This window comes from Equus asinus, chromosome 26 (genome assembly GCF_041296235.1).
Source record: "Equus asinus isolate D_3611 breed Donkey chromosome 26, EquAss-T2T_v2, whole genome shotgun sequence".
Lineage (NCBI taxonomy): Eukaryota > Metazoa > Chordata > Mammalia > Perissodactyla > Equidae > Equus > Equus asinus.
This window is the reverse complement of record NC_091815.1, coordinates 38,724,286-38,750,020: the sequence shown is the minus strand read 5'-3', so window position 1 is coordinate 38,750,020 and position 25,735 is coordinate 38,724,286. Positions and strand designations below refer to the sequence as shown.

The window sequence follows — 25,735 nt, the reverse complement described above, 5'->3', positions numbered from 1 at the left end:
TGAATATTTTAAAGTAGATTTATTTTTATAGAAATATTACATCCTCCTGATTCAAAAGACAGAGGTTAGTATTAAGAACAAAGTAAACATGTCCTTTCCTGCCATCCAGAAGTAATCATTGAACATGCTCATCTGCATCCTGTTGTTTCCCCTTAAAATTATATCTTGAACATTTTCACTCCTTTCTCTCTGTCTCTAATGTAAATGAACATGAATTATATATATATAATTATGTACATGACCAAGTAGAAAACCATTCAGTCATTTAAATCACGCATATAGTATAATAGATAACAGTATATATATTACGTCTAATATGTTATACATATATAAATATATAAATATGCACATATAAATATATCTGCATAATTATATTACATATTACAATGTTAATATATTTAACATGTATAATATATAGTTTATTAAATATTATATAAATATATAAATACATAAATATGCCTGATATAAATGACTGAATAGTTTTCCATTTGGTCATGTACATAATTGTCTTTATCATTCTCACAGTTTACTTTTATATATTTTTTGTGTTTGTGTGTTTATGTGCACATGTGTGTGCCTGTGTTTGTGTGTGTGTGTGTTTGTGCGGCTATTTAAAGAACACTGAACTGAGAATTCCTGAGAAAAGGAGTTCCGCATTGTGTAACCATCTCTTGATGTCAAGTTTCTGGAATGGGTTTGTTGAGTCAAACGTAACCCACATCTGATATTTTGAGACATGTTGCAAACTGCCCTCTAGAAATTCTGCACCAACTGACGCTTCCGCCAACTTCTTCCTCTGACTCAACCACAGAAGCGAGTCAGGCACCGCAGACTCTGCGTTGCTACCTTCTGTGCAGCTCTAAAATCTGCTCCTGCTTTCCACACCAATGACCTTATTAGGCTCAGACCTGACCTTCTGTAATGTAGATTCTTTTGCCAGTCTTATGATGGACTCTTGTCTTCAGTCTCCTCCCTTGTAGTCCAATCTCCACGGTGGCCTCCAGGAAGATCTTTCTCAAACATAGTTTTGATCCTGTCCCTGCTCCATTCAAAACTCCTCCTTGATTCTCAATCCCTTTTCCATAAAATCCAGACTTAATGTGATTTTCAAGACTTGTTTAAATCTGGCCTCAGCTGATTCCCAACTGTCTTATCTCTTTTCACATTTTTCCTCCACTTGGTGCTCAATCCAAGCTAAAGGTTCGTGGTTCCTAACACATGAGGTAATACTTATTTACAGCGTCTCTTTATCAAAAGTGATGGTAGGCTTTTTAATTTTATTTTTTAAATAAAAATTGTGTATGTTTAAGGTGTACATGATGACGACTATAGTTAATAATACTGTTTTGAACTCTGGAATTGCATCTTATAGACGTGGGTCCTTTGCTATCTGGGTCCTTTGCTATCGCCTCTGTGGTTGATTTCTCCCCATCCTGTTAACTCCCACTGGTTAACACCCCATTGGTTATCACCTCCAGATAACTTGACCAACTGCATTGTTACAGAATATTCTACCTAACTTTCTTCACCTGCTAGACCAGGCGTTGGCAATGTTTTCTGTAAAGGGCCAGATAGTAAATATTTCAGGCTTTGTGAACGCTAATTCCTATCTCAGAGACTCAGCTTTGCCATGGTAGTGCAAAAGTAGCCACGGGCAATATGTAAATGAGCGTGGCAGTGTTCTAATAAAGGTTTATTTACAAAGACAGGTGATGGGCCAAATTTGGCCCATGAAGGGTGGTTTGCCAATCTCTGGTCTGGTGTAAAGTTCACCAAAACTGCAGGCTGAGGGTCAGTGTCTTGTTTCTGTAAATAGAGTTTTACTGGAACATAGTCGCTCCAACCATTCATTTACATATGAAGTTTGCTGACTTCTGCACTATATCACTGGTTCTCAACCTTGGCTGCACGTTAGAATAACCTGGGAAACCTTAAGAAATTTTACTGCCTGCAAGAGATTCTTATCTAATCAAAATGGTGGAAGGTGGAAATCTTTGTTTCCAGGATTTAAAGATTCTTTAGTTGATTTAAATATGCAACCAAGATTGAAAATCACAGTACTCGAGCCATATCTCTTAAGTTGTTGTCTCTTAATTGTCTGAATTTGAAACAGTGGGATTTTATACTTTTCCCGAGCCATAGAATCAATCTTCAACTCTCCTTCTCTATCTCCTTCCCCAACAATTCTCATCCAAACTAAAGTTTGGGAACCATTACACTAGACCAGGTGTAGGCAAATGTTTTCTGTCAAGTGTGGAATAGTAAATATCTTAGGCTTTGAGAGTCACCTGTTCTCTGTTGCATCTCTTTAACTCTGCCATTACAGTGTGAAAGCAACCACAGGTAATATGTAATGTGCAAATGAAAGTGCATGACTCTGTGCCAATAAACCTTTACTTATAGACACTGAAATTTAAGTTTTTGTATAATTTTTACAAGTTGGAAAATATTATTCTTTTTTCATATACTTCCATCCTATTTGGGGTCCTTTGGTCTTCATGAATATGGCTATGCCTATTAGCTTGATTGTGGTGATGGTACCACAGGTGTTTGCATGTGTCCAAACTCATCAAATTGCACACATTAAATATGTGCAGTTCTTTGTGTATCAATCAACCTCAATAAAACTGTTAAAATAGTATTCTTCTTTTGATTTTTTCAACCATATAAAATGTAGTGATGGCTGTACAACAGTGTGAGCGTACTTTATTCCACTGAACTTTACACTGAGAAATGATTAAGATGGTAAATTTTATGTTATGTACACTTTACCATTAAAATGAAGCAAAAAAAGGGAAAAAATATAAAAATGTAAAATATATGGGCTGTACCAAAACAGGTCACTTGCTAGATTTGGCCCTTGGGCCATAATTTGTTGACCTCTACACTACACAAGAAACTCTTTGGCAAGTGGGATGGTTTTAGGATCTTTTCCATGCGTCTAGGTTGTAACACAAAACCTCACACTCAAGAGGATTTAAGTATATGTGTTTAATCGATGAATAATGAAAACTTATGAAAAGTTACTGCGTCATTCTTTTGATAACTTTGGAGGGTTGAGGAATTGCTGGGCAATGATAGTAGAGATTCTGGAACTGATTGGGTGATAATCTTGAGGTCTCTAGATTCAGAGGGGGTGGCAGGACTTCTGAGTGAGAGGGGTCCCCTCAACCGGGCTGATGGCCTCAGATTTAGCATCAGCGATTCCAGAGGAGGGACCTTCCAATGGGCAGCTGTAAGTCCTATTGCCCATGAAATGCTGGCACCAGTGTGTGGCTTATTTTAGGGCAAGTATTGCATACTCGCTAGTCTGGGTCTGTTTGGGCAACGAGGGTGTGGCAGCTGTCCCCTGTGTGGGGACACTGCAGGTCACCTGGGAATAGGTGACCTCCTGAGGGTCTACAGCTTCAGAGGCCTGAGGAAGAAAGGGAGAATATGAAAAGCGGGTGTGACATGGGGGATTTCTGGGGGCAGCGTAGAGGAAGAAACTCTTACTTGTCCATCCATTGGTCCATCCTTGAGCTGTCTCTCTTTCCTAGCAGCATCTAGAGGGAAGAGGAGATTGTCACGGACTGCATATTTGTGTCCCCTCAAAATTCATCTGCTGAAACCCTGACTCCCAATGTGATGGTATTTGGAGGTGGTGCCTTTGGGAGTTAATTCAGTTTGGATGACATCATGAGGGTGAAATTCTCATGCTGGGATTCGAGTCCTTCTAAGAAGAGGCCAGAGGTCTAGATGCCTGTCTCTCCACTGTGTGAAGACACAGCAAGACGGTGGCCATCTGCAATCGAACTCTCACCAGGAACCGAATTGTCAGCACCTTCATCTTGGACCTCCCAGCCTCCAGAACTGTGAGAAATGAATGTTGTTTGAGCCTCCCAGTCTACGGTATTCTATTATAGCTGCCAGAATGCACTAAGATGGAGGTGGTCATGTTTTCAGAGAGGGCTGTAGTGGATTCCCCCAGCTCTCTGTTCTGGTTTCCCAGATGGGAGCCGGGTTGCTAGAAGTGATGGTAATCACAGCAGGAGGCAACAAAACAGCCCACACCTCCTTGCCTCTGGACTCCTTCAACCGCCTCCCCTGCCCCCAGCAAACTCCCCTCCCCATTTCTTCTGTACAATTTGCACCACCAGGATCTCTGTGTGGGCTCCCCTCCCCCTTTCAAGAACATACTGTTTTTGGCCTTGCAACGGTGGAAGATGAATAGGAGGAGGAGGAGAAGGAGCAGGAGAGTAATGGCCACTGGGACTCCAATCAGAATGTTCTGGTATTTCTCCCAGGAGTTTTGGTTGTCAGGTGAGGCTACAAAAGAGACAATAGCTTTGGAGCAGCTGCCCTTTATAAGGTACCTTCACACAAGGCACAGTTTCTGGGTGCCGTCTCAGATCCCATCACAGTCTCAAAGCACAGAACTGTTGACCCCATTTCTTGGAAAAGAGGAATGAGCTTTGACCACCTCACAGTCATAGATGAGGAAGCACTTGGAAACGGAAATTTGTGTCAATATAGAGATCAGCACGTGACGCAGATCAAACCTGGCACATCGCTGTTACTGTGTGGCCCATGAGCTCAGAATAGATTTTACATTTTTAAACTGTTGACACAAATCGAAAGAGGAACAATATTTTGCAACACGTGAAAGCTATCTGAAATCCAAACTTCAGTGACCGTTCGTACCGTTTCGTGGGAACATGACCTTGCTCCCTGGCTTTTGTATATTATCTGTGGTGGCTTTGGTGCTACAAAGTCAGAGTTGAGTAGCTGGGGAGACCAGATGCCCACAAAGCCCAAAACATCTACTATGTGGCCGATTATGGAAAATATTTGCCCACCCCTGAAGTAGAGGAAGAACAGCTCAGGAAAGAGCCAGCAGAGAAATACAGAGTGTGATGATAGCAAAGCTGAGGGGAGAGCTCATTTCAAGAATTAAGAATTCAGCAGTTATATCGAAATTTGTATGGAAAAAGTATGCATTTGCACTTTGAAAAAGCAGCCACAGACAAGACATAAAGAATTCTTTATGTGTTGGCTAGATTCCAATAAAGCTTTTTCTTTTTTTTAACCAAACGAGCACCGAGCTGGATTTAGCCCTCAGACCATAGTCTACCAATCTCTGTTCTGTCAATCTCTTAGGTATTTTGACCCCAATAGATTTTGTTTGCGAGCGTATTTGTCTTTTCCTTTAGGATTCTCTTCTCCCACTACCCACAGTGCCTGGATTATTTTATCTACTTGCTTTGTGATCTTCATGCTCAGCAATTCCACACTTGTGTCTCCAGTCCTTCATCCTTCTGGCTCAAGATTTATAAAGCTAACTTCCCATTGCACATTTCCCCCAGAATGAAGCACGGCCAACTCTAAAGCAACAAATCCAAGTTGAAACTTCTCCTCTTGCCCTTGATCTTGGAAACTCCTCATGTGTCTATTTCTCTGTGAATGGTCCCCCAATGCACCCACATCACAGACACCGATAGAGAAGTGACTTGGGATTGGAAGTAAGTTCATATTAAATTCTTCTGAGCATATAGGCAGGGAGTGAGAGCGGCCGCACCACAAAAAGTCTTGTCTCAACAGTCCTTAGTCATGTACAGAATTTGCTTCTATATCTGTGGGGAAAATGATGCTCAGCAGAGGGAAAAGACTTACTGAGGGGGACACAGTGAATTAGTTGTAGAAACAGTTTCATAATTTTAGTGTCATCAGCCCCGTATAGGGATGAAGCCTCCAGAGAACCCAGTTGAGTCTAGAGCCCACTAGAGCAATTATCCTGAGCTGATACTATGAGTATTTGCCCTTCTGGGAGTAGGGCAAATAGGTAAGGGGCTGTGAATCCTGGACGCTCTCAGGAATATTGGAAATGTGGATCAATGACGAATGACATCTATGGATAGTACTGATTTTATTTGCAATCCATACACTCTCTAACCTTCTGCTCATCCTTGTGGAGTGCAGCCCCTATATCTGTTTGCTGTCTCTGCCTCCAGCCATCAGAACTCCTCTTGAAAAGCTGGCTGTATTTCTGGTGAATAGCCTTCTACTCCAAGTCTGAGAGAAGAGAAAATGGAAACTCTTCCTTTCAGTTTTCTGCCTAAACTCAGTTACTCCCCAGTTGAATTTTGGGGGTTCGTGGGGTCTCCACGGTCAGGAGATCCTGCAAATAGAGATGAAATGTGGGTGGTTTTCTTTCTCTTTGCTCAGGCTCTCTTCTATTTGGATGTTTTTTAAAGTTTTCAACCTAAACTCAGTTACTCACCAGTTGAATTTCGGGTGTTCATGGGGTCTCCACGGTCAGGAGCTTCTGCATATGGAGATGAAACGTGAGTGGTTTTCTTTCTCTCTGCTCAGGCTCTCTTCTACTTGAATGTATTTTACAGTTTTCCACCTAAACTTGGTCACTCACCTTTTGAATGTCGGGGATTCATGGGGCCTCGAAGGCCAGGAGCTTCTGTAAATGGGGATGAAATGTGAGTGGTTTTCTTTCTCTCTGCTCAGGCTCTCCTCCACTTGAATGTTTTTTAAAGTTTCAAGCTAAACTCAGTTACTCACCAGCTGAATGTTGGGGATTCACGGGGTTTGGATAGTCAGGAGCTTCTGCGAATGGAGATGAAATGTGAGTGGTTTTCTTTCTCTCTGCTCAGGCTCTCCTCCACTTGAATGTTTTTTAAAGTTTCAACCTAAACTCAGTTACTCACCAGCTGAATGTTGGGGATTCATGGGGTCTGGATAGTCAGGAGCTTCTGCGAATGGAGATGAAATGTGAGTGGTTTTCTTTCTCTCTGCTCAGGGTCTCTTCCAGCCAGATTCCCAATGAGTACACTGCCGTTCCCAGCCCATGGGCATGTGGTAGGAGAGCAGCATTGGGGGTGAGGGGGAGTGAGTTCCTCCGAGCTTTGGTATAAACAGATGGCTCTCACACGGCCTTCCCACCCCACTGTCCTCCCCTTTCCCAGTCCCCGCTCTACCTGGACACTGTCAGTCTGCAGGAGGGGACCTGAGGATGGATGGGCTGGGGCTTCCTCACCTCTGACCTGAAGATGCAATGGGTCACTGGGGTGAGACCACACATAGGGCTCACGTTCAAAGAGTCCGTAGCATCTGTAGGTCCCAGTTTGTGTGGAGGAGACTTGATTCAAAAGGAAGACAGCCTCATGATTACCACCCTGGTGGCTGACGAGTTGGTTCTGGATGATGCGATCTCCATCTTCTTTGCTAAGAATAAATGCTTCAAACTTGAGTGTGGAGAAACATTGCAACTTCACATTCTCCCCAGAAGCCACCACATTTCTCGTCATGCTTGATAGGGACGGTTTGTCATAAGCACCTGAGGAAGAAGGAAGTTTGGTGACAGAGGGAGGGACACCTGCATTGTCACTTTTTGTTTCCCGGGAGCAGACATGGCTCTGGTTTCTATCACCTCATTGTGCTGCCCTGAGGAGTCTGTCTCTGCCTCACCTCTGATTCCTTCCTAGGGATAGAGGTTTTGGTCCTCTGTGCTTGATATCTGCAATGTCTAGTACTTCGCTCTGCAAAGAGGTCAGTCCTGGCTCTGCTGCCTCTGTGTCCCACTCACCGGTCATCACCAGCTGCAGGGGGTCACTGAACGGGGACCAGCTGCCTCCACTCTGATAGGAACAGTGGTACAGCCCTGTCCCGTCTGGTGTCATCTCTGCGATACTGAAGATGTTGATCATCTTAGACAGCAGTTGTTTCTCTCTGTCCAAGGGCTCAGGGCTTCCCACTTTAGATATCACATATTCTTCAGCATCTGCAGGCCCTTGGCACAGGATGTTCACAGGATTCTTAGGTCCAACCGTGGATCCAGGCAGAGCTGTGATACGAGGTGGGGAGAGATTTCCTAGAAGGAAGGGAACAGGCATGGACTTACAGGTGTGTGGGTTTCTCATGCCGTCCTTCCACTCCTCTCCTCTTCCAGCCACTGGCCCAAATGCGGAGTCCCATCTTCCCAGCTGTCAAGAGAACTGATATCTGGCCTAAACCAGGAGTAGGGACTTGAGAGTATTTAGAGGAATACTCACCCTTCTGTGCCTGAGTGCTCTGGCCTAGACACAACCCTGGAAGAAAACAGCGGGTGAGACAGTTTAGCCTCCTAGAACCGCTGGACCTGCCCCCCTGTAGCCTGTATTTGTAGCTGGGCCCTTCTCTCTCAGACTCACCAAGACAGAGCAGGGAGGGAAGCACCACGGACATGGTCCTGTGCCCAAGTCGGCCTGCTGGCCCCAGCAGTGCTGCTCTGATCAGGAACAGGCTTCTCTGCAAGTGACACAGACCTCCAGGAAGTGTGGGATGGCGTAGTTCTCAACCTTAGAGTGAAGGCAATCCACATCCTCTTTCCTCCTCCTGGGTGGGGCTTGCCGAAGTGCCTGACATCATGAAGACGTTCATCACCTGAACTTCCATCTACAATCAGTCCAACCTGATCCCTACTTCCTGTCCCAATGCCGCATGAGCCTTTTAAAGTTTGTATATAAAGCCAGAGGTAAGAGAAATCACAGGCAAGGAGCAGGACCGAAATAACTGCCAGGACTGCTCTGAAAGACCGCGTGAGCTCATAGCTCTCGCTCTGTAACACTGAGATTATATCTCTTTGTGTACAGCAGGGGCAACGATAACGAACTTCTGAAAAGCTGTCCTCACAGCGTGAGCACGTTGTCCAGAACAGGCTCTGCTAGAGAGGCAGTAGCGTAATTATTAGTTCTTCCTCTTCGTCCGTCGATAGTCCCAACACGTTGTTGGCATCGATCCTGTCCATGGGGAAAATGGTGAACCTAGAGAAGTTACTTTCATTGCATTTTGTCACAGCTTTGTTCTCAAGCAATCACATTGGCTGAACCTTACTGAGCAGCTATTCTGTCCATTCTTCTGGATCCATATGTAATTTAGATTTAAAATCTTCCCCTCGGGGGCAGCCCGGTGGCACAGTTGTTAAGTGGGCATGTTCCTCTTTTGCGGCCCGGGGTTCACCGGTTCGGATCCCGGGTGTGGACATGGTGCCAATTGTCAAGCCATGCTGTGGCAGGCATCCCACATATAAAGTAGAGGAAGATGGGCACGGATGTGAGCCCAGGACCAGTCTTCCTCAGCAAAAAGACGGGATTGTTAGCAGATGTTAGCTCAGGGCTAATCTTCCACAAAAAAGAAAAAAAAAATCTTCCCCTCATTCTGTTGACATGAGGCATTCTTCTCCATAAATCTGAAATAATTTAATAGTAACCCTCACTGAGTTTTCATTTACGAAGATCACATGGGGGAAGGTTACTTATAATCTTCAACAAAATGGTGGTGGGTTGGATTATTCCACCAAGTTATTTAGTCACCGCTTAATTCATCAGATTCTTGGACCTTAGGTCCATTTGTAGAATCATATATAGTTCTGCAAAATCACAAATATCTCCTGCTTCTGCTCAAATTTCTGTTTGGTTGTTGGGCATTACCAGCGTCTTCACAGCCCAGTCAATTAGGCTCAGACAAATCAGATCCCTATGTCTGTAGCCTTGGGTCACGGCCTGGTCATAGAGAAACGTGATGTGGAGTTTGTGATTGGAGGTGTTGGTGGCTGAGGAGAAGGGGTTTCTCCAGGACTGAGAAGATAATGGAAGGTTCCAACTCAGAGGAAGAGGCCGACAGGTCAAAAGTGGTTACACAGGGCTTTCCTCTCTTTGACACCAGGGGAAGTATCCATATCTGTCTATCTGACTCTCTATCTATCATCTCTCTCATCTCTCTCTCTCTCTCTCATTTCTCTCTGTCTTTCTATTTATCCATCATCCCCCTACATATTTCCATCATGTATATCTCTCATTTATCCCTATTTATTTATCATTACCTACATCTATCTATTAAACTTTACCATCATCGTCTCTCATCCATACATCATCTATCATTTATGTGTCTTTTATTGCCCTATCAATACCTATGTCTCATCTGTCTATGATCTATCTATCTATGATCTATCTGCCTATGGTCTATCTGTCTCTGCCACTGAACCATTAAAAGAGTCAAGAACATAGCAGTCACTATTTCCCAGGAGAACCATTTCCAGTCACATTAATTACTGTTTCTTTGCTCTCAAACTATTTGGACTCATTTTTTTTTTTTAAAGATTTTTTATTTTTCTCCTTTTTCTCCCCAAAGCCCCCCGGTACATAGTTGTATATTTCATTGTGGGTCTTTCTAGCTGTGGCATGTGGGACGCTGCCTCAGCGTGGTCTGATGAGCAGTGCCATGTCCGCGCCCAGGATTCGAACCAAGGAAACACTGGGCCGCCTGCAGCGGAGCGCGCGAACTTAACCACTCGGCCACGGGGCCAGCCCCTATTTGGACTCATTTTTAAAGGATATCTCATAGGACTGGATTGTTGTGTTCTAAAACCTGCTGTCTATTTTTTACAGTCTGAGGACTAAGAACAATTTTTACATTTTTAAAGGATGGAAAAAAATAAAAAAAATTTAATATTTTGTGATTCAATGAAGATGATTTGAAATTCACAATTTAGTGTTTGTAAACAAATTTTATTGGAACCCAGCCAGGTTCGTGTGGCTCTGTGTCACCTACAGTAGCTTTTGTGCGACAACAGCAGAATTGAGTGGTCGTGAAGAAGATCAGAAGACTGACAAAGCCCAATATATTTACTATTTGTCTCGTAGAAAAAGCTGTCATTTAGAACATGACAGTGATGGCAGGAAGAGTCTGAGCAGGCGTTCAGATAAAACATCCAAGAAAAAGTTATGCATGTGCTAACACTGAGAAAAAGTGTAGGAATTAGCCAGAAGAAGGGAAATTTGGTGAGGTGACAGCAGCCAGTGTTAGAGAGCTCTTAGAGAGTGTCATCATGGGACAGAGAGGAGAACAAAGAACAAGTGGTGGACCTTAGAATCTACCTGTGTCTACAGAACGGAGTATCCTTCTTGTTAAACTCTGAGGATATTTGTGATTTACTTCAGTAGGTTGGAGCTAAGAAGTTCCAGATTGATTTCATCAACTCAGCTGTAACAGGAGTCTGATCTGACCATTCTGTGAGTCTGTTGTTTTAGTGCCATTCTCTTAAAGGTGTTCCTTTTCAGAAAAAACAAAAATAAACCCCAAACTGGAACAACGGCTAACATCACAAACATCGGTGTTACTTGAATCGTGAAACAAACACACCAACATAAACGTTCATACTTTTACATTTGCTTTGTATATCCTTTAAAGTAAAAGTAAAGGACGCTATTGAAAAAAATCAGCATTTCTATTCCTAGACCAAGTTTTCTCCCCTCAAGTGCAATAACTCCGGAACTTACACATTCAGACATACAGAACCAGGATTCGTTAAGCATCTCTCTCTCTCTATTTAGATCATGTCCTGTCTCAAATTCTAAAGAATATTAAATATTCAATCCCCACGTCTCCCCCAGGAGTTAGTGCACAAGTGCAAGCACAGCCCTGCGCTATGGTCAGATGTACTGAGCTGCTGGACGTCGGCTGAATGGTCCCCCTCAAGTTGTGCTCGTCTAATTCCCAGAACTGTGAGTGGGACCTGCCACAGCAAAGGGACATTGTGAGGTGAGGAAGATGAGAATCTGGAAACTGAGAGATTATCCTGGATTATCTTCTTAGGCCCAATGTCATCATAAGAGTCCTTATAAGAGGGAAGCAGGAGGGTGGGAGCAAGAGAGAGAAGAAGGCGGGAAGGAAGCAGAGGTCAGAGAGGAGAGAAGATGCTACACTGGTGGGTTTGGAGATGGAGGAGGGATCCAGAAGGCAAGGAATGCAGGCGGAGCCCAGAAACTGGAAAAGGCAGGAACACAGACCACAACCTAAAAGAGGAACGCAGGCCTGCAGACACTTTTTAGACTCCTGCTCTCTAGAACGAAAAGAAAATGAATTGGTGTTGTTTTAAACTGAAGTGTCTGGGGTAGGTTGTTACAGCTTCAACAGGAAACGAATCTTCTCCATTATCTCAGTAGATGACATGGCCAGGGCACTATCTCCTCTGGCTGCTCCCCCAGGGTTGACACAGTACTTAGATGCCAATAGAAGGACATCGGTGCTGTCATTACACTCAGGTGGGGGCTTGTCTGTGTCCATTTAAGGGCATCTTCCGGCTGTACCAGGCCTCAGCCAAGAGCACCCCCAGGACCAAGAGAATCAGGCCAGCCATGCTCAGCCGGACTTGATTCTCTGCAGAAAGATGCCAAGCAGCAGGCTCTGCGAGAAAAAGGACAGAAGGGTACAGAAGAGGCATCAAGGCCCATTCTGCTAACATACTCCAAAACCCGAGCCCATTTCTCCAGTCTACTGGCTCTGGCATGTAGCCTGCCCAGCAAACCCCTCACTGGATAAGCCATTTCTTACCTTTCGTTCCTCCTGTCATTGAGACTGTGGTGGTGATCCTGACAGGGAATTCTGTGATCAAGAAAGACAGGAGTTGGGAACAGGGTGTGTCTAGTTGCCCCGTTGGAGCCCTGCCTGCTCTTTCCTTGCTATTTCCCTGTGATAAGCCATGGACTCAGCAAACAGGGACTGTCCCCCTTGACACTCTGTGGGCACGTGAAGCTTCTCTCTACCTCATGCCTTTTGCACCTGCTCTTCCCTGTGCCTGCCCTGCTCCTTCTACAAAGATCAGCAGTTATCAGGTGAACGTCTGGCGTTCGTGGGATCGGGATCGTCAGAAGATTCTGCAAACGGGGCTGAAATAGGAGTGGTTTTCTTTCTCTCTGCTCAGGCTCTCTTCTAACCGGACTCATAAAGACTGCACGGCCCTTCCCTGGCCCCTGGGCTTGTGGTAGGATAGCAGCATTGTGGGTGCTTGGGGGTGAGTTCCTCTGAGCTTTATGTATAAACAGATGGTGGCGACATGGCCTTCTCACCGTGCTGTCCTCCTTTTCCCAATCAATGCTTTAGCTGGACACTGCCAGTCTCCAGGAGGGGACATGAGGATGGAGGGGCTGAGGCTTCCTCACCTCTGTCTGGAAGCTGCAATCGGTCACTGGGGTGAGGCCACCCATAGAGGGCATTGCTGAAGACACCGTAGCATCCTAGACACTCTCAGGAATATTGGAAATGTGGATCAATGACGAATGACATCTATGGATAGTACTGATTTTATTTGCAATCGATACACTCTCTAACCTTCTGCTCATCCTTGTGGAGAGCAGTCCCTATATCTGTTTGCTCTTTCTGCCTCCAGCCATCAGAACTCCTCTTGAAAATCTGGCTGTATTTCTGGTAAATAAGCCTTCTACTCCAAGTCTGAGAGAAGAGAAAATGGAAACTCCTCCTTTCAGTTATCCACCTAAACTGGGTTGGGGGTTCATGGGGTCTCGATGGTCAGGAGCTTCTGCAAATGGAGATGAAATGTGGGTGGTTTTCTTTCTCTCTGCTCAGGGTCTCTGCTACTTGATGTATTTTAGAGTTTCAACCTAAACTCAGTTACTCACCAGTTGAATGTTGGGGGTTCATGGGGTCTGGATAGTCAGGAGCTTCTGCGAATGGAGATGAAACGTGAGTGGTTTTCTTTCTCTTTGCTCAGGGTCTCTTCCAGCCAGATTCCCAATGAGTACACTGCCGTTCCCAGCCCTTGGGCATGTGGTAGGAGAGCAGCATTGGGGGTGAGGGGGAGTGAGTTCCTCCGAGCTTTTGTATAAACAGATGGCTCTCACACGGCCTTCCCACCCCACTGTCCTCCCTTTTCCCAGTCCCCGCTCTACCTGGACACTGTCAGTCTGCAGGAGGGGACCTGAGGATGGATGGGCTGGGGCTTCCTCACCTCTGACCTGAAGATGCAATGGGTCACTGGGGTGAGACCACACATAGGGCTCACGTTCAAAGAGTCCGTAGCATCTGTAGGTCCCAGTTTGTGTGGAGGAGACTTGATTCAAAAGGAAGACAGCCTCGTGATTACCACCCTGGTGGCTGACAAGTTGGTTCTGGATGATGCGATCTCCATCTTCTTTGCTAAGAATAAATGCTTCAAACTTGAGTGTGGAGAAACATTGTAACTTCACATTCTCCCCAGAAGCCACTACAGTTCCAGTCATGCTTGAGAGAGAGGGTTTGTCATAAGCTCCTGAGAAAAAAGGAAGTTTGTAGATAGAGGGCTGGGCATCATACATGCATTGTCCCTTCTTGTTTCCTGGGAGCAGATGTGGCTCTGGTTTCTATCACCTCATTGTGCTGCCCTGAGGAGTCTGTCTCTGCCTCACCTCTGATTCCTTCCTAGGGATAGAGGTTTTGGTCCTCTGTGCTTGATATCTGCAATGTCTAGTACTTCGCTCTGCAAAGAGGTCAGTCCTGGCTCTGCTGCCTCTGTGTCCCACTCACCGGTCATCACCAGCTGCAGGGGGTCACTGAACGGGGACCAGCTGCCTCCACTCTGATAGGAACAGTGGTACAGCCCTGTCCCGTCTGGTGTCATCTCTGCGATACTGAAGCTGTTGATCGTCTTAGACAGCAGTTGTTTCTCTCTGTCTGAGGGCTCAGGGCTTCCCACTTTAGATATCACATATTCTTCAGCGTCTGCAGGCCCTTGGCACAGGATGGTCACAGGACTCTTAGGTCCAACCGTGGATCCAGGCAGAGCTGTGATACGAGGTGGGGAGAGATTTCCTAGAAGGAAGGGAACAGGCATGGACTTACAGGTGTGTGGGTTTCTCATGCCGTCCTTCCACTCCTCTCCTCTTCCAGCCACTGGCCCAAATGCGGAGTCCCATCTTCCCAGCTGTCAAGAGAACTGATATCTGGCCTAAACCAGGAGTAGGGACTTGAGAGTATTTAGAGGAATACTCACCCTTCTGTGCCTGAGTGCTCTGGCCTAGACACAACCCTGGAAGAAAACAGTGGGTGAGACAGTTTAGCCTCCTAGAACCGCTGGACCTGCCCCCTGTAGCCTGTATTTGTAGCCAGGCCCTTCTCTCCCAGACTCACCAAGACAGAGCAGGGAGGGAAGAACCAGGGACATGGTCCTGTGCCCAACTCGGCCCGCTCTTCTGAGGAACAGACTTCTCTGCAAGCGACACAGACCTCCCGGAAGTGTGGGACGGCCTAGTTCTTCCCCTTAGGGTGAAGACAATCCACATCCTCTTTCCCCTTCTTGGGCGGGGCTTGCAGAAATGCCTGACATGCTGAAGATGTTAATCGCCTGAATTTCAATCTACAATTAGTCTAACCTGATGCCTACTTTCTGTCTCCAATGCCACATGAGCCTTTTAAACTTTCTATATAAAGCCAGTGGTAAGAGAGATCACAGGCAAATGGCAGGACCGAAATAACTGCCAGGACTGAACTGAAAGACACGTGAGCTCATGGCTCTTGTTTCTTAAGGCTGAGCTTCCGTCTCTTTGTTTACAACATGGGGCCATGATAATGAGCTTCTGAAAAGCGGTACTCACAGTGTGTGCCCAGTGGCCGGAAGAGGCTCTGCCAGAGAGATGGTAGCGTAATTATTAGTTCTTACTCTTCCTCTGTTACAGTCCCAACAATTGTTGGCACTTATCTTTTTTTTTTTTTTTTTAATTTTTTCCTTTTTCTCCTCAAAGCCCCCCGGTACATAGTTGTATATTCTTGGTTGTGGGTCCTTCTAGTTGTGGCATGTGGGACGCTGCCTCAGCGTGGTTTGATGAGCAGTGCCATGTCCGCGCCCAGGATTCGAACCAACGAAACACTGGGCCGCCTGCAGCGGAGCGCGCGAACTTAACCACTCGGCCACGGGGCCAGCCCCATGTTGGCACTTATCTTGTCCGAGATGAAGCACCTAAACACGGTACTTTCATGGGTTTGTCACAGCTTTGTTCTCAAACTATCACAGTGGCTGAACCTTCCTGAGTAGCTATGGCATCCATTCTTCTGGATCAATGTGTAATTTAGGTTTAAAATCTTCCCCTCGTTCTACCTATGTGAGGCACTTTTTTTCACGAATGTGAAATAATTTAATAGTAACCCTTCCTGAGTCTTTATTTATGAACATTATACGGTGGAAAGTTACTTATAATCTTCACCATAACAGTGGTAGTTTGGATTATTGCGTCAAGTTATTTAGTCAGCTCTTTTTTTTTTTGAGGAAGATTAACCCTCACCTAATTGCTGCCAATCCTCCTCTTTTCGCTGAGGAAGACTGGCCCTGAGCTCACATCTGTGCCCATCTTCCTCTACTTTATACGTGGGACGCCTACCACAGCATGGCTTGCCAAGTGGTGCCTTGTCTGCACCTGAGATCCGAACTGGGGAACCCCAGGCTGCTGAAGCGGAACGTGCAAACTTAATGGCTGCGCCACCGGGCCGGCCCAATAGTCAGCTCTTAATTCATCAGGTTCTCTGGACTTTGGATCCATTGGTAGACTCATATATAGTTCTTCAAAATCGGAAATATTTGATTTCTGACAGGTCAGAAGTGGTTACACAGGGCTTCCCTTTCTTTGACACCAGGGGAAGTATCCATATCTATTTATCTATGTCTCTTTATCTTTCGTGTACCTTATCTCTATCTGTCTGTCTATCTATCTGTCTATCTATCTGTCTATCAATCTATCTATCTATCTATCTACCTATGTACCTATCCTCTTTCTGTGTCTTTCTGTCTATTTATCCGTCATCTACCTAGATATTTGTATCATATTTATCTCTCATTTATCTATATCTATCACTTACCTATGTCTATTTATTAAACTTTACCATCATCGTCTCTCATCTATCCATCATCTATTATTTATCTGTCTTGTATTTATCAATCAATATCTATATATCATCTGTCTATAATCTATCTATCTATCTATCTATCTATCTATCTATCTATCTTCATCCTCTGAAATAGGGAGCCCTTGAACACACCAGTTGCTATTTCCTAGGAGAACCATTTCCAGACACAGTAATTACTGTTTCTTTTCTCTCAAGCTAAGTGTTTCTTTTCTGTCAATTTTTGAAGGACAATTCATAGGACTAGATTGTTGTGTTCTAAAACTTGATGTCTGTTTTTTACAGCCCCAAGAGTAAGAACAATTTTTACATTTTTAAATGCTTGAAAAAATAAAAAAAATTAATATTTTTTGGCCCATGGAGATGATCTGAAATTCAAGTTCAGTGTGTGTAAACAAATTTTATTGGAACACAGCCATGCCTTTGTGGCTATGTGTCACCTGAAGTAGTTTTGTGTGACAACAGCAGAACTGAGTGGTTGCAAAGAAGATGAGATGACTCCCAAAGAAGAGAAATTTAGTAAGGGAACAGCAGCCGGTAGCAGAGAGCTCTCCGAGAATCTAATCACAGGGCAGAGATGAGACCAAAGGGCAAGTGATGGAACTTAGTATCTCCATGTCTCTACAGAGCACAGTGTCCACCTGGTTTAAGTGTGAGGATATTTATTCTTTACTTCAGTAGATTGGAGCTAAGAAGTTCCAGAATGATTTCATCCACTCAACTATAACAGGAGTCAGATTTAACCATTCTGTTGAGTCTGTTGTTTTAGTGTCATGCTTTTAAGGACGTTCCTTTTCAGGGGCTGGCCCGGTGGTGCAGTGGTTAAGTACGCACGTTCCTCTTCTCGGCGGCCCAGAGTTCGCTGGTTTGGATCCAGGGTGCGGACATGGCACAGCTTGGCACGCCATGCTGTGGCAGGCTTCCCACATATAAAGTAGAGGAAGATGGGCACGGATGTTAGCTCAGGGCAAGGCTTCCTCAGCAAAAAGAGGAGGACTGGCAGTAGTTAGCTCAGGGCTAATCTTCCTCAAAAAAACAGAAAAAAAAAAGATGTTCCTTTTCAGAAAAAACAAAAATAAACCCCAAACTGGAACAATGGCTAACATCACAAACATCGGTGTTACTTAAATCGTGAAACAAACACACCAACATAAACGTTCATACTTTTACATTTGCTTTGTATATCCTTTAAAGTAAAAGTAAAGGACGCTATTGAAAAAATCAGCATTTCTATTCCTAGACCAAGTTTTCTCCCCTCAAGTACAATAAGTCAGGAACTTACACATTGTGACATACAGAAGCAGGATTCGTTAAGCATCTCTCCCTCTCTATTTAGATCATGTCCTGTTTTAAATTCTAAAGAGTATTAAATATTCAATCCCCACGTCTCCCCCAGGAGTTAGTGCACAAGTGCAAGCACAGCCCTGCGCTATGGTCAGATGTACTGAGCTACTGGAGGTCGGCTGAATGGTCCCCCTCAAGTTGTGCTCGTCTAATTCCCAGAACTGTGAGTGGGACCTGACACGGCTAAGGGACATTGTGATGTGAGGAAGACGAGACTCTGGAAACTGAGAGATTATCCTGGATTATCTTCTTAGGCCCAATGTCACCACAAGGGTCCTTATAAGAGGGAAGCAGGAGGGTGGGAGCAAGAGAGAGAAGAAGGCGGGAAGGAAGCAGAGGTCAGAGAGGAGAGAAGATGCTACACTGGTGGGTTTGGAGATGGAGGAGGGATCCAGAAGGCAAGGAATGCAGGCGGAGCCCAGAAACAGAAAAGGCAGGAACACAGACCAGACGCTAAAAGAGGAATGCAGGCCTGCAGACACTTTTTAGACTCCTGCTCCCTAGAATGAAAAGAGAATGAATTGGTGTTGCTTTAAACCGAAGTGTCTGGGGTAGGTTGTTACAGATTCAACAAGAAACAAGTCTTCTCCGATATCTCAGTAGGTGACATGGCCAGGGCACTATCTCCTCTGGCTGCTCCCCCAGGGTCCACACAGTCATTAGATGCCAATAGAAGGACATCGGTGCTGTCATTACACTCAGGTGGGGGCTTGTCTGTGTCCATTTAAGGGCATCTTCCGGCTGTACCAGGCCTCAGCCAAGAGCACCCCCAGGACCAAGAGAATCAGGCCAGCCATGCTCAGCCGGACTTGATTCTCTGCAGAAAGATGCCAGGCAGCAGGTTCTGCGAGAAAAAGGAGAGAAGGTTACAGAAGAGGCACCAAGGCCCATTCTGCTAACATACCCCCAAACCCGAGCCCATTTCTCCAGTCTACTGGCTTGGCATGTAGCCTGCCCAGCAAACCCCGAACTGGACAAGCACTTACTTACCTTTCATTCCTCCTTTGATTGTGGCCACAGTGGTGATCCCATCAGGGAATCTGGGGTCAAGAAAGACAGCAGTGGGGAACAGGGTGCCTCCAGTTGCCCCATTGGAGCCCTGCCTGCTCTTTCCTTGCTATTTCCCTGTGATAAGCCATGGACTCAGCAAACAGGGACTGTGCCCCTTGACACTCTTTGGGCATGTGAAGCTTCTCTCCACCTCATGATTTTTGCATCTGCTGTTCCCTCTACCTGCCCTGCTCCTTCTACAAAGATCATCAGTTACTCACCAGGTGAAGGTCTGGGGCTTGTGGGAACAGGATGGTCAGAAGCTTCTGCATATGGGGCTGAAACAGGAGAGATTTTCTTTCTCTCTGTTCAGACTCTGTTCTCCCCAGATTCCCAATGACTATACTGCCCTTCCCTGGTGCTGGGCATGTGGTAGGAGGGCTGCTTTGGGAGTGAGGGGAGTGAGTTCTTTAGAGCTTCTTGTCTAAGAAGACGGTGGTGACATGGTCTTCCCACCATGCTGTCCTCCTTTTTCCAGTCCCTGCTCTACCTGGACACTACCCATCTCCAGGATGGGACATGAGGATTGATGGGCTGGGGCTTCCTCACCTGTGACCCAAAGCTGCAATCGGTCACTGGGGTGAGACCACACATAAGGGTAATGACCGAAGACACCATAGCATCTGTAGGTCCCAGTTTGTGTGGAGGAGACATGATTCAAGAGGAACACAGCCTGGTGTCCACCACCCTCAGAGGTGGAGATTTGGTTCTGGATGGTGTGAACTCCATCTTTCTTCATAAGAATAGATGCATCAAACTTGAGTGTTGAGAAACACCGCAACTTCTCATTCTTCCCTGAAGGCACCATGATACCAGTCATGCTTGAGAGGAAGGGTTTCTCATAAGCTCCTGAGAAAGAAGGAAGCTTGTAGATAAAGGGCTGGGCCACATGTATGCATTGTCCCTTTTTGTTCCCCCAGAGTAGACATGGCTCTGGTTTCTATCCCCTCCTTGTCCTGCTGTGAGGAATCTGTGTCTGCATCATCCCTAACCCTTTCTAAGGATAGAGGTTTTGGTCCTCTGTGCTTCATATCTGCAACGTCTGGTTCTTCCCTCTGCAAAGAGGTCAGTCCTGGTTGTGCTGCCCTTGTGTCCTACTCACTAGTCATCACTGGTTGCAGGGGGTCACTGAACTGGGACCAGCTGCCTACACTTTGATAGGAACAGTGGTACAACCCTGCCCAGTATGGCGTCATCTCTGAGATACTCTAAGTGTTGGACGTCTTAGACAGCAGTTGCTTCTCTCTATCTGAGGGCTCAGGGCTTCTCACTCTAGATAGCGCATATGCTTCAGCTTCTGAGGCCCTCTGCACAGGATCATCACTGGATTCCCAGGTGGAACCGTAGATCCTGGTAGAGCCATGAGAAGAGGTCGTGGGAGATTTCCTAGAAGAAAGAAAACAGGTATGGACTTACAGGTGTGTTTGTTTCTTATGACCTCCATCCATTTCATCCCCTGTCATAGCCACTGGTTGGAATGTGGAGTCTCCTCTTCGCAGCTGTCAAGAGAGCTGATATCTGGCCTAAACCAGGAGTAGGGTCTTGGGAGTATTAAGAGGAATACTCACCCTTCTGCGCCTGAGTGCTCTGGCCTAGACACATCCCTGGAAGGAAACAGTGGGTGAGACACCCCAGCCTCCTAGAACCGATGGACCTGCCACCTGGAGCCTGTATTTGTAGCTGGGCCCTTCTCTCTCAGACTCTCCAAGACAGAGCATGGAGGGAAGCACCAGGGACATGGTCCTGAATCCAAGCTGGCCTGCTGGCCCCAGAGATGCTGTTTTTATGAGGAACAGACTTCTCTGGATTGACAAAGACCTCCAGGAAGTGTGGGTGTGGCCCCACTTTCACAAGGAGAGCAAAGGCAATGCACATCCTCTCTCCTCCTACTTCCTCCTTTGTGGGGCTTGCAGAAATATCTGATACACGAAGAGGTTCATCATCTGAACTTCAAGCTACAATTAGTCCAACTTGATCCCTGTTTTCTGTGCCCAGCACCACATAAGCATTTTAATCTTTCAATATGATGCAAGGGATAAGAGAGATACAGGATATAGAAGAGGAAAGAAACCATTTCCAATCATAAGACTGCTCTTAAATATCATGTGAACTCATGGCCCTCCCTTCTTAATTCTGCATTCCATTTGCTATATACAAAATGGAGGAATGGCAATGAGCTCCTGAAGAGCTCTAATCACATAGTATGTAAATTCTCCAAAATAGAGTTTGCTGGAGAGGCAGTCACATAATTATTATTTCCCCTCCTGCCCCGCTTCTGTCTCTATTCCCAACATAAAGCCAGTACTGATTCCCCATGGGTGTTAATTTTGAACCTAAAAGAGATACTTATACTAGTTTAAGTCTCACCTTTGTTCTTCAACTTTTCACACTGGCTGAGCCTGACTGCACAGCCATGCCACTGTTCTCCTGGATGAACAGGTAGTGCTGATTTAAAATCTTACCTTATCATACCTTCATAATTCTATCATCACCCAAAACCTAAAACAATTTATAGCCAATCTTTTATGAGTGTTCATTTCTTCTAGATAGGTAGATTACAGAGAGGGGGTTTGCATTTAATCTTCAGAAAACTTATTAGTATTTTAAGTGAATAGTTATTTAGTCATGCATGTAATCATGTTGTAAATCTAAACCTTTTGCAGGTAGGATTCCATGGGAGCCTCGGGACTACTGTGAGTGCCATGGAAGACAGGCTTTATTACAGAGATTAGAGCTTAGGCGATTGTGGTCCAGACAAAGAAGTCTGTAGAAGGCCACTGCCATTGCATCTGGTGTTCATTCTGATGTCACTAAGAGTCAGCCAGCTTGAGTGTTGAGAGGAAAAGCTGGATATGAGGTGAGACAGCTAAAGGGCACACTGGAGCCCTCAAGGGAATTTGGGGGCCAATCTCTCTTTCTCCATCTCCAACCTCAATGGTGTATGATGCTCTTCACCACAGATCTTCAAAAAGGCTAATGCAGGTGCCAGCCTAGTTGAAGGAGCTGAGGGAGCTGGAGGAACAGTGGGTTTGGCTGTGGGCTCACACCAATGGGTCAGCCAGCAGGTCCCATATAACATGTGTCTGTATAGCATTGTGTATAACATGTGTCATATAACATTCAGGTCTGTAGAAACAGCAGGGCCCACATCAAACCTGGTCTATGAGGGATTTGGGGCACTGCTACTGGAAGCTGATGCTGGAGGCCTGTTCACCAGCCCTCCAGTGGTTTTGATGCTTCACAGTATTATCTAATACTCATTTTAAGTGAATCAGGAGTGCAAGCTTCCACTGATATCATCTAAAAGCTGTGAGATTTAATGAGTGGTTGGTTCTGGGGCTGATAGGAAAGGGAAGAAGTAAGTATGGATGGCCCTAGGTTTTTATTTGAGTTACCGACTGAAGGCTGGTGCCATAATGAAGGATTGAATGAGCCTGCATTTTTGCATGTGTGTGTGTGGTGTATCGATGAAATATCTTCACTCACTGTATTACTTCATACGTTCTATGCCTTCAGGACAGAGGTGGGTCCTGGAGGACTGGCTGCTTCATATAATGGCTGCCAAACTTGTGTTACTGTTTATTTAAGGACTGTCTTTCCCTGTTTAAAATACCTCCATGTTTAGTCAATTTCACAAGGCAAAGTCTCTTTGACACTGGCCACCTCTTGCCAGAGACCCTGGTAGGGGTCCACATTCCCTATATCCACGGCTCTTAATTTATTTACTTCTATGGCCTTTGTAGACAATGGTAGAATCGTACGTAGTCCTTCAAGTTCAGAAATAGCTCTTACTTCCACTAGGATTTCCCTTTGGTAGTTGTGTATCAGTAGCATCCCTCTAAGCTTAACATTCTCATCATCATGGCCTGGCCAGTTAGGCCCAGACAAGTCAGAGCCCCTGTGTTTACGTCCTGGAGTCATGGCCTGGGCATAGAGAAACATGGTGTAGAGGCTGTAATTTGAGATGTCTGTGGGAGAAGAGAAGGGGATTCCCCAGGACTGAGAAGATCATTGAAGATTCCAACTCAGAGGAAAAGACAAACAGGTCAAAAGTGGTTAGAGAGGGCTTTCCTTTCTCTGACACTAGGGAAAAATATCCATATCCATATCTATCTATCTATCTATCTATCTATCTATCTATCTATCTATCTATCTATCTATCTATCTATCTGTCTATCTATCTATCTATCCATCCATGTTTCTAACCTATGTCTTTCTTTCTCTATCATCTTTCTACCTATTTATTATTTATATCTCTCACCTATCTTTCTCTCTCTATTTCTATATATATGTTACACACATGTGTATATTTATCTATTATTTTCCTAGCTTTCTGTATGATGTATATCTCTCATCTATATCTATTTTTCATTCATATACATCTATCAAACTTCATCATCATCTCTTATCTATTCATCCATCCATCATCTATCTATCCAACCATTATCTATCTATCTATCTATCTATTTCTTTTTCTATCATCTTCTATCTGTCTCCATCCTCTAGAGCCACAAAGAGCACCCTTGACCACAGCAATCACTATTTCTTAGGAGAACCATCTCTAGGCACATTCCTTATCATTTCTTTCCTCTCACACTGTTTTGGCCTCAGCTTCTTGGGGAACAGAATATAAGACTGGATTATTGGGTTATTAAGCCCCCTGTCGGTTTTTATATGCTCTGAGGACTAAGAATGATTTGTACATTTTTAAATGGTTGAAAAAATCAAAAGAAAATAAGTATTTTGTGACCCGTGAAAATGGTCTGAAATTCAAAATTTGGTGTTCCTATACAAAATTTTATTGGAACACAGCCATTCCCACTCATTTATGTGTCATCTACAGTTGTTTTTTGCTAAAACAAGAGAACTGAGTAGTTTGACGGAGACCAAAGATCTTGCAATTTAGTATTTGGCCTTTATAGAAAAAGTTAGCTGATTGCTGTTTAGAACATGACAGAGGCAGCTAGTAGAGTCTGAGAAGGCATTCAGAGGATACTTTCAGGAAAAAGCTATGCACATGCATATTTCAATGATTTTTAGTAAATTTACCAATTTATGTAACCATCACTGCAATCTGGTTTTAGAACATTCTATGGCCCCAATGAAATCTCAAATTTCACTTTATAGTTTATCCCATTGCTACCTCCAGGCTCAGGCAATCTACTTGGTGTCTCTATAGGGTTGAGCTTCTTGGAAATTTCATATTTCAGATTTCTTGGAATCATGATAGGTGGTCTTTTGCATCTGGCTTCCTTTCACTTGGCTTAATGTTTGCAGGGTTCATCCACGTTGTGGCATGTATCAGTACCTCATTCTTTCTTATTTATTTTTATTGATTGATTGAGATATAGATGACATATTGCATTGTGTAAGTTTAAGGTGTACAACCTGTTGATTTGATACATTTGTACATTGCAATATGATTACGACCATAGTGTTGGCCAGCACTTCCATCAACTCACATAATTATAATTTTTTCTTTGTGGTGAGAACATTTAATATCTACTGTCTTAGTAACTTTTGAGTGCATAATGCCATATTTTTAACTATAGTCACTATGCCGTACATTAGATTCCCACAATGTATTCATCCTATAACTGGAAGATTGTATCCTTTGACCAACAGCTTCTCATTTCCCCCACCCCTCAGGCCCTGACAACCACCATTCTACTCTCTGTTTCTATGAGTTTGACTTTTTTGGATTCCACATATAAGTGATACCATGTAGTGTTTGTCTTTCTCTGTCTGGCTTGTTTCACTTGGCATAATGCCCTCGAGGTTTATGCACGTTGTCACACATGGTAGCATTTGGAAAGCCTGTTTAGAAACAGGCGGTTTAGAGGGTGGTTTTATTTCTCCCTCCCCGGGTGACAGTCTTGCCTTGTCCAGGAGATTCATCTGCTCACTTGCAGAGCCCCATGGCCTGGCTTACATAGATTTTAATAGCACTGGACATTCTGGTGAACTATTTTTGATTGTGGCTCTTATCAGTTCATCCAGTGCTCTGTTCTGGCCACATAATTCCTCTTTTACATGTCCAATCACCTTCTCAGTCTTTGTCTACCCCAGAAAACTCATTGTTCCAACAGAAGTCTTTTAATTCTACCCCTTTCCCCTGCCACCATGAGTTACATGAACTTGGGGGTATTGCTTAACTTTTCAGTTTCAACTTATTCACTCTTAAATGAGGATGTTAAGAGTGCACATACCCCCTAGGGTGTAGGATGATTAAAAGAAATAATTTAACACTGGCTTATGGTACATATGATTCCATGGAGAAATATGCGATTATATTTACTTCTAGCTGATTTCCTAAACACTAAAATGTGTATGTGAGTGCATGTGAACAAATGAGTACACCTTTAATTTACGTTTTTTGTTATTTAGTGAGCTAACTAGCTAGTTATTGTGCTTAGCTAATAGTTCAAGGCACTGACTGTCATGCCATCCTTTCTTGATTTGAATGCTAGATCAATCAATTGCAATCCTATAACTCGCTGAGAATTAGCTTTTAACATCAGTAAAACTGAAATGATAATATTTCCTATTTCATAAATTTTATGAAGATTAAAAGATGTAACCACACAGAAGGCTATTAGAATAGTTTTAAGCAATAGTTTGCTGAGTAATTTTATTATTATTAACA

The 25,735-nt window shown here is 44.4% G+C and overlaps 1 protein-coding gene and 1 long non-coding RNA gene across 2 annotated transcripts; both read right to left on the bottom strand.

Moving 5' to 3' along the window:
• Positions 1 to 2,971: 2,971 nt before the first annotated feature.
• Positions 2,972 to 15,052, bottom strand: LOC106840914 (leukocyte immunoglobulin-like receptor subfamily A member 6). Its single transcript, XM_070498769.1, has 20 exons — positions 14,932 to 15,052; positions 14,795 to 14,830; positions 14,329 to 14,613; positions 13,775 to 14,074; positions 13,446 to 13,490; positions 12,969 to 13,043; positions 12,361 to 12,411; positions 12,070 to 12,213; positions 11,817 to 11,822; positions 8,181 to 8,321; positions 8,043 to 8,078; positions 7,577 to 7,861; positions 7,028 to 7,327; positions 6,699 to 6,743; positions 6,553 to 6,597; positions 6,407 to 6,451; positions 6,260 to 6,304; positions 4,180 to 4,308; positions 3,496 to 3,545; positions 2,972 to 3,415 (listed from the first exon to the last, which is right to left on the bottom strand). The coding sequence occupies exons 1-20, from the start codon at positions 14,963 to 14,965 to the stop codon at positions 3,278 to 3,280; spliced, it is 2,235 nt and encodes a 744-aa protein (XP_070354870.1). The 5' UTR covers positions 14,966 to 15,052; the 3' UTR covers positions 2,972 to 3,277.
• A 2,027-nt stretch (positions 15,053 to 17,079) lies between these two features.
• LOC123281286 (uncharacterized) lies at positions 17,080 to 20,893 on the bottom strand. Its single transcript, XR_011498375.1, has 6 exons — positions 20,658 to 20,893; positions 20,361 to 20,475; positions 19,639 to 19,938; positions 19,311 to 19,367; positions 19,030 to 19,079; positions 17,080 to 18,883 (listed from the first exon to the last, which is right to left on the bottom strand). It is a non-coding gene; the product is annotated as an uncharacterized lncRNA (long non-coding RNA).
• Between the last annotated feature and the right edge of the window lie 4,842 nt (positions 20,894 to 25,735).

Bases quoted from the DNA above. Each gene is read 5' to 3' on its own strand.
- LOC106840914 (XM_070498769.1), bottom strand. From the start codon at position 14,965: ATGTCCCTGGTTCTTCCCTCCCTGCTCTGTCTTG. The intron at 13,491-13,774 runs GTGAGGAAGCCC...CTCCATTCGCAG, and splicing joins ATTGCATCTTCAGGTCAGAG to AAGCTCCTGACTATCCAGAC. The intron at 12,214-12,360 runs GTAAGAAATGGC...TTTTTCTCGCAG, and splicing joins AATGACAGGAGGAACGAAAG to AGCCTGCTGCTTGGCATCTT.